Here is an 8,556-nt window from a genome sequence, read left to right on the forward strand (position 1 = left end):
AGGCCGGGGATAGCTCAGTGGTTCGGTGGCCTGCCTTGCAAGTGCAAGGACCGGAGTTCAATCCCCGGTACCTAAATAAACACATAAATAAATAAAAAATTATCAATGTCATGAAAGATGCCCCCACAAAACAGAAACACAACATTAACAACAAAAAACCCAAAACATATTGGGGAACCATTCTGGACTAACGGAGACTAGAGAGACATGATAAATAAATCCAATGTATAATTTACTTCCTGGACTGGAAAACTGCAGCCATAAGACACATTATTGAAACAAGTGGGAAAATGGATATACGGGTTATATTTTAAATAGTATAATAAATAACAATATGTTAAATTTGAGTGACGCTTTATTATGGCTAAAAAGATAATGGCCTTTTTCTTAAGAGATGCGTGCTTAAGTAATTAAGGGAGAAGAAGTCCCATAATTTACAACTTAACTGCACACGGTTCACACACAAAATGTGCACATGTGTTTGTGCACACACGTCTGTGTGTTGCATCTGGGGATGCCAGGGTCCTTTCCTACCTGGAACTTGTCCGAACTGGGGTGGTTCTTCTGGGCTGTCACAGATGGACCCCAGGCCCGACCCTAACCTGGGGCCACTGTCTCTGGGCACATTTCTAAGTTGACCCACTTGTCCTCGTCCTTATCTCTGGAATTCATAGGGCAAGCTTAGAAGGACCCTTGTGTAGAAGGCTGAGTTAGTGTCCAGGTGTGGGACACACGCCTGTAATGCCAGCCCTTGGGAGGCTGAGGTAGTGGGATGGCAAGTTCAAGGCCAGCCTGGGCTACAAAGCTAGATTCTGTCTCTAATAATAATAATAATAAATAATAATAAAATAAAACAAGATCACAAGGTTGAGTTAGTGATTTATCTAGTGCAGTAACATAGTCACCCTAGAGTGGGAATACATATATATAGCCACACACGTGTGTACATATATGTGTGTATACATGTGTATCTTTACATGTGTGTATATGTGTATATATGTGTACAGAGATGCTCAGGTGTGTATTTTTGTACACTAAATAGTTTTCTTTTAAGTGGTCGCTCCTTGTCTCATTTTACTGGAGGTGGGCGAGGGCAGCTACCCCGGCCAAGCACCTGGCTCCCCTATGCTTTGCCTGTCCACCTCCTCTGTCTTGTCAGTTGCTTTCTCCAGTAAAGTTTTAACTTCTCCTAGTCAGGATTTGCCAGAAAGCCCATGAGGCTCTTATTTTATATTTTTTCCTGCCTACAGGCCCCTTTTCCCTATAGATCTATATATTTTGGGGTTCAATGTCCTATTCTTGCAAACCTTCTTAGGTTTAATATTTTGCAAAATAAGTCATTGAAGAAGAAAGCTCCTAAAGAATTCCCAGCAGTGGATGTCACAATCTGACCTTTATTCTAGCATGATAATTCTGAGAGAATTTATTTCAAGGGGAAAACTAAGAATAAGAGGCCAGGGGTCAATTTATCATGAAGCTAATGAAGCTAAAGCTTAAAGGCCCTTCCTTGCCCTTTTGTTCATTTCCAAAGGCCTGGGAGAAACTTGAACAATATTCTTTCACAGGGTCCTAAGATCTGCCAAACTTGCAAAATAAGACATTGTAACTGTATTTGATTGAGACCACTGTCTCTTTCCATTCTAATTAAATTTATCTCAACCAGGCAGCTCTCCAGAAACCATGGGAGATTCTACTATTAGGGGAAATTTAACTTTAGGTTTTGAAACTTTTAAGTTGTAGAAGTGGTTTTCAGACACTTGGTAAACGTCCTAGTACATGAACAATGCTCAGGAACATCTCTGCCACCTACAGTGCATGCATATTTGGCAGCTGACACTGGAATGCTGAGTTGAAATATGAATATTAACACAAACCGTTGTCTGAGGCCAGAAAGATGTGAAAAGTGAAGAAACGTGCCAGGAGGAAGACTGATTGCCACCCTCTTCTCTCTCAGAAAATACCAATCAAAACCTACATAGCCCCCAAAGATCACTGAGTTTGAGATTTATTTAAAATGTAAAATTAAAAGAGCTTTTAAAAAAATTTTTTTGGGGAGTACCAGATTGAACATGGGACCTTGCGCTTGCAAGGCAGGCAGTGGAACCACTGAGCTACATCCCCAGCCCAAAAGAGCTCCTTAATCAACTAAACGTTGGGGGTGGGACAGAAAGGCAAGTCTAGCGCCATTCTAGTTTGGGTGCAGGGAGAGGCTTTGTGTTATTCACAGATGATTGGAGGTGGAGAACTGTATGGATGGAGACACAGGTCAGGAGAGAGCTCAGACAATCACTGTGCACTGATAGAGGAAATGATGAGCAGGTTAATGGTCTGGATAAAGAGGGAGAAGGAGAGCCTCAGGATGGATCCCCAGGAGACAACTTCATGATGGTTAATACTCATTGCTGGGGTCAGAGAAAATTAGAAGAACCAAGAAAAAAAGAGTAACATTATTAAGTGGAGTAAGAGAAATGTCTGAATAATTTAAAGGAGAAAATTGTAACTGCAGTGTATTAAATTTGGCAATAAGGATATAACTAGCAACCCCACATGAGAACTTGGTGAGAAGGTGAAATGAGACTATGGTAGTCTAGACTATAAAGTAGAAGTAGGCCAGAAGAAGGAATAGGAAGTGGACTCAGGAAGTATGGGCAACTCTTTCAAGAACCATGAGCAGAAGGAAAAAAAGCAGAAGGACGGGGAGGAGAAAGAGGAAAAAAGGAAGAAGGAGTGGAGGAGGAAGAGAAAAAGACAGGGAAGTTGAGAGGATGCAGGGGCAAGGGTAGGTCAAGCTTGCTTTATTTGTATCTACTAGTGCTAAACGTACACTAAGCCTATGGCCTAGGGAGCATCAGAGTTTTGATACTATTCCTAAGTATCACCAAAAGGAGAAGAGATGCTTAAGTTATGGCATCTTCATACAAAAGAATGCAAAGCAATAAAATGAGCCAACTACAGATAAGCACTACATACAGTACTATAAAATTCCATTTGTATGAAGTTCAAAAATAGGTAAAATTAATGTATGCTGCTAGAAGTAGGAATAGCAGTTGCCTTTGAGGAGAGGGGTTATTAGCTGGGAAAAGGGCCCAAGGGAATTTTCCAGGAGCACTGCAAGGATGTGTACACAGGAACAAATGCACTAATCTATACCCTAAGATCAACGAGCTTCACGTCCTTCACTTTTCTAAACAGCAAAAAAAAAAAAAAAGTTTCGAAATTAATGAATAAAAATAAAATGTCAAAGACAGCTTTACTGAGGAAATGCCACCAAGAAAATCTGTAAAATACCACCAAATCTTAGTGTACCTTGGGCTGGCCCTGAATTATTAAACAATCATATGCAGAACAGCAGTGACTGGAACTGCCTGAACCCCAAAACAGGCCATCTGCAATGGGGGAAGCGATCCTCTCCTCAGGCATCACTGCCAGGGTTTTCAGTTCTCTCTTCCATCCACCTCAAAAGTCTGCTCCCACGCCTACCTCTCTACCCTTCCTCTGGGGAGGACCTTTGAACTGTCAGAAGGAGCGTTCTAGGGCTCACAGAACAGAATCACTGGCTTCTTTCAGGGCTGTGGAAGAACAATTTGAGACACATGTGTAGTAACAGAATCACAACAGAACTTTGGGATCCTCTCTTTTGCTGTATGATTACCATATCAAACAGAGATATTTGATATCTGATACCATATCAATTAGCTGGCATTTGAACCCATAATAATTTTGTTTTTCAAACAAAATCAATTAATCATTAATAAACAGCTTTATTTAAACTTAAGGTCATACATGCACACTCATTATGAAAAGAAAATTCGAAACTTACCATTTTGTCTGGTACCAACTGCAGCAATGATGACTGGAACTGAATTTAATGCCCTTTTTATCACTGGAATATAATTATCTTTTACTTCATGGAATGAAAACTTGTCGTTTACATTGTATTTGATCACAATGATGTCAGCACTCCCAATTAGGTTTCGGGACGTGTACCAATCACTGTCAAAAATGTCCTAGACCAAAACACAGACAAGCAAGCTTTAGTCTACTCATCTTCAAATAAATCATGAAATAAACTACAGCATTCTGATTCAATGTTTTTGCTATATTTTCTTTTTGGAATGAATATAATTTGTTTTTGAATAGGTACCTACATAATATTAAAACTGTTTGCTCTCTGCCAATTTTTTAAAAAATTTGTATTCATTCATCTTATGCACTAGCTGAACAAGCTAAAGAATTCTTGAGTTTGATAAAATAAGCAAGCTCTTTCAATGTGTGTAGTTAAGAACAAGCACTTTGTTTTAAAATTATACTGTTTTTTATCACTAATAATTTTTAAAATGTAACGACATAGCATTAGATGCAAGCATATCAGTAAGAGCAGCAAAGCTTCAGAGGATTTTCTGTGACCTAGTTAGACACTGCAGGATTTTTCAGTACTTCAAATCGCAAAACACTGAGAATTCCATGTATTCCCTACGTGGCATTCACCTTAGAAAAATCCACGTGTACTTTTCAATGCATAACTGTGTTAAAGGGACAATAACACGGGAAGGAATATAATTGCAATTCATGTATTTTGCTCCCATAATTCCGTACAGACCTTTCCAGTTCTAAACTCTACTTTCATACTGCCACTAATAATGTTTATATTTAGAATTAGGGCCATGAGTAAATTTGTGTGCAAATAGTAGGGTAAAGAAAAATTTATATATCCTAATTCTGTTGCCAAATATGCACGAGTCCCTTTCTTCTCATAGACTGGTTAAATATTAATCACTATCTGTCCTTTCCTATGGCCTTCAGGATGCATTTCTAGGATGTCACAAAGCTAGACTAAGGAAATCAGAGAGTAGATGGTGGCTGGCCAGGCAAACTCTGTGTTGGGCTATGAAAGTTTGCACTTTGAAACTGAACCCAAAACGGGTGAATAGTGTTTGAATCAACTCGTCAAGGTCAAAATGATGAGACAGACCTTTTATCCTACGATGGAAATGTCCACATAACATGGAGGAACGTTCTACAGAAATGCCCGTTTGGGAACTGAAGTGTCTTCCCATTCCCTATACCCAACCCCACACCTGTCCATCTCTCAGAAGCACCCTCTGAGACACAGCATTTCCAGACATAAATACAGTATTGAAAGTGCAATGGATAGAGCAGGTGTGAAGAAGGAAGTTTAAATGAACAACACACAAAAAAAGGTAAACGGGACTATCAACACTAAAGGGAAGAGACTTAACTTGGTAGAGTGTACGGGCAAAGACTGAGAACCATTTGCCACATGGCCCAAGAAAATGCAAGCATTGGGCCAGGGATTTAGCACAGTGGTTGTGCTGCCTGCGTCCTAAGCTCAAGGTCCCGAGTTCGATCCGCAGTACCAAAACAAGAAAAAAAGAAAAATGCAGGCACTTCCCAAAAGAACCCTACACCAACTTCCAAATTCCAAACCACAAAACCCATTCGGTTCCAGCTGTATCTGTTACACTATTCAAGTTCAAAGTATTCAAGTACTACAGAGTACACAACAAAAAAAGGAAGTCAAAGTCAGAAAACTAGGATTCAAAACTTAATGTAAATGCAACCAATACTAAGTAGCCATGTAACTCTGACAGGATAAATCAAAAGTAGCTGCTTTACACACTTCAAAGAGTTCAAAATTCCAGGGTTGCTGGAGAGGTATATGGAGGAAAAGAGACATTTAAGGGAAAATACCATGGGGGAAAAATGTGTTTGGGAGCTGGGTGTAGTGGTGGTGTATGCCTGTCAGTAATCCTAGCACTCAGAAGGCTGAGGCAGGAGGATCACTACAAATTCTCAGCCAGCCTGAAATACATAGTAAGACCCTGTCTCAAAAAAAAAAAAAAAAAGGTTCAGACATCATTAAAATCTATAGTATCAAGTATATAAAGATTCTGAGTACTTTTATTTGTAAAACAAATCAGAAGCTAGGAGTTGGGGCATACACCTATAATCTCAGCTCTTCAGAGGCTGAGGCTGGAGGGTCACTGCCACGTTTGAGGCCAGCCTGAGCTTCACAGTGAGTTCAAGGCCAGTCTGAACTACATGAGACCTTATAAAAAAAAAAATGGAGCTTAAAACGTGCAGGAGAAAATTGTGAATGCATTACTTCAATGCCTTTTTACAAAATGCTTGGTAAACAGGAAACATCTAAAAATGAGAAATGAAATAACGTAACTGTTTGAAAAAAGAGGCTGATGAGAGAGTGATACTAAATACTAGACTACATCTAATACACTTGAAGCATATTTATTTTAAGAATGCCAACTATGTACAAGGAGTCAGAGTAAGGTCAAGGATCTACACAAAATAACTAGGGAAGGGAAGTACAACTACCTCATTCCAACCCCAAGGCAGCAGCAACACATTTCTTCTTGAGCTTTGCCAAAGAGAAAATGCTCCACTGACTTAGAGAATTATGAAGGAAATCAAATGCTCCCACCCCTTGCAAATCAGTTCCAGGATTTCCTCTAGGGGGTTATGCAACAAAGGGCTTGGAGCCACATCTGGAGAACTGAACTCATCTTAAAAAAAAAAAATCTAAATTTCTACAATGAAATAATTTTATTCTTATTCTATTTGTGGGCCTGTAAATGCAGCACTGAGTAGGGACTAAAATTGCTGTCCAGATGTCCTCTATTGGTACAAATTTTTGACTGATGTTAGGGTAAGTGACATACAACTGTACTAAGGGTCTCATAAACACTGGGTTATAATAATAGCTATTGCTTACACCCACTGAAGCCAGCCTTTACATTTACAAAATTTTACCCTATCTCACTCATTCCTAACACAACCCTAGGCAGCAGATTAGCATGATTACTCTGTAGATAGGGAATTAAGGCCAAGAGAAGGCAAATGATTTATCGAAGACATGAAGTGGCACTATAGAGATCTGAAATCACGTCCTTTTGATATTAAAACATGTGCTCTATCTGCTCTGCTAAGTTTATATTCTGATTCAGTGCAAAAGTCAGTACCAGCTGATTGACACAATCAATTCTGGTATCTCTGACAGTCTTTACTCACCACCAAGAGGAAAAAGCACCTTAGAATGTGGAACTCTACAGATGTAATCTACTACGTCCAAGGACCCATTAGAAATTGACCAATTATTTTCTCTACATTTATTCACTCTATCCACTAAATATTTGTTCAACTGCATGTAGAACCAATAAGATTTTAGACTGTAAGATCTTTCATAATGAAAAGGCCAAAGTAAAAGAAATAATTCATTTGACTGCAGAGATTCCTGCCAGTAAGTTTTCCATAGAAGCTTCTTATTGGCAACACCATCATCAGCATTCCCAGGAGTGTAATAGCGTTGCTTATACCAGAAGGCCCTGCCTTTAATTTATTTCAGCACATTAACATAACTTTCTGTTCACTGAAAATGGGTGGGGACAAGTGATTTCATCTTTCCATAAAATGGAAAATGATATAATAATTTTTAAAAGTGTATTCTACATATTTCTTTAGAAAGATATGCTAATTCCCTATGGCCCTGATTCAGGGTTTTTAAAATTGCTGTTTAAATGTAAAATCTCAAATAATGCTAATTTGCATATTTCGAACAGTTTCTTCTGTTACAAAAAATGCAATCTTATAGCCATAATATACCAATAGCAATACGGGTAAAGAATCAGACATTTTCAAATAGGATTAAATAAAAATATTCGCTTATATATATAACATGTTATTGTGTACTGAAAATATTTATGTGTCGAGAAGCAAATTCCTTCATCTTTTTATTAAACACCCAAGAATCAGGCTAAAATGTATCAATTTTACAATTTCATTCAATCAGCACACATTTAAAGATTTTTACGAAACATTAATACCATTTGTGACTCACGGACCGTTAAACACAAACTGGCTAATACAAAAACGTATCTGCGTTATTAAAATTGAAAACATTCACGCCTTTTCGGCCACGTATACTGTTTCTGGACCGTTCCCGGTCTGCGTGGAGCTATCAGAGGGCTGTATTTATGGCACTCTGATATGACCCTATCCTCACAGGGCTGCGGGAAAACACACTGCTCTTTCTAGTGAAAGTTGGTGACCCTGCCCCTCGGGGTTGGCACATTCAACTGTCAGCTGTGTACGCAGGGACAACTCACACACAAGTGCGTGCTGGGGACTGACTCGGTCCTCCGCCCAGAAACAAAGGACCTACGATTTTCCCAAAATGTAAAAACAAGACCCTACCCAGGTAAAGTGGACCCTCCACATTCACATTCACAGAGGCGGGGACAAAGGGCAGCCGCCGCCCCTTACCCAGACGGGACAGTCGTGGACCAGGAGCTTGACGTTCCCGAACGCGCTGGCCTGGTACTCGGTGAACACCGGCCGCGCCACCGTGCCCGCCGCGTTCAGCAACAAGCTGCTCTCGTCCCCGGAGACCAGAGGGCTTCTCCCCAGGTAGGTGCGGATGAGCCCCGACGGCCGCTGGTCCTGGTGGAACGCGTCGCCCTCGTTCCCCAGCGCCACGATGTGAATGGACCTGCACGGGCACAGAGCGGGCGAGGGGCAGGG

General features: G+C 40.1%; 1 protein-coding gene across 3 annotated transcripts in view; it reads right to left on the bottom strand.

The window, feature by feature from the left end:
* Window positions 1–8,556, bottom strand: part of Rhobtb3 (Rho related BTB domain containing 3) — a 56,701-nt gene that overhangs the window by 47,355 nt on the left and 790 nt on the right. For all 3 annotated transcript variants that reach the window (XM_033767577.1, XM_033767579.1, XM_010621862.3), the window contains exons 2-3: window positions 8,299–8,524; window positions 3,821–4,007 (exon numbers count right to left, since the gene is read on the bottom strand). In XM_033767577.1, the coding sequence (XP_033623468.1) occupies window positions 3,821–4,007; window positions 8,299–8,524 (413 nt within the window). The remainder of the gene's footprint in view (window positions 1–3,820; window positions 4,008–8,298; window positions 8,525–8,556) is intronic.

Source organism: Fukomys damarensis, unplaced genomic scaffold (assembly GCF_012274545.1).
Source record: "Fukomys damarensis isolate Sample0158 unplaced genomic scaffold, DMR_v1.0_HiC HiC_scaffold_3, whole genome shotgun sequence".
Classification (NCBI taxonomy): domain Eukaryota; kingdom Metazoa; phylum Chordata; class Mammalia; order Rodentia; family Bathyergidae; genus Fukomys; species Fukomys damarensis.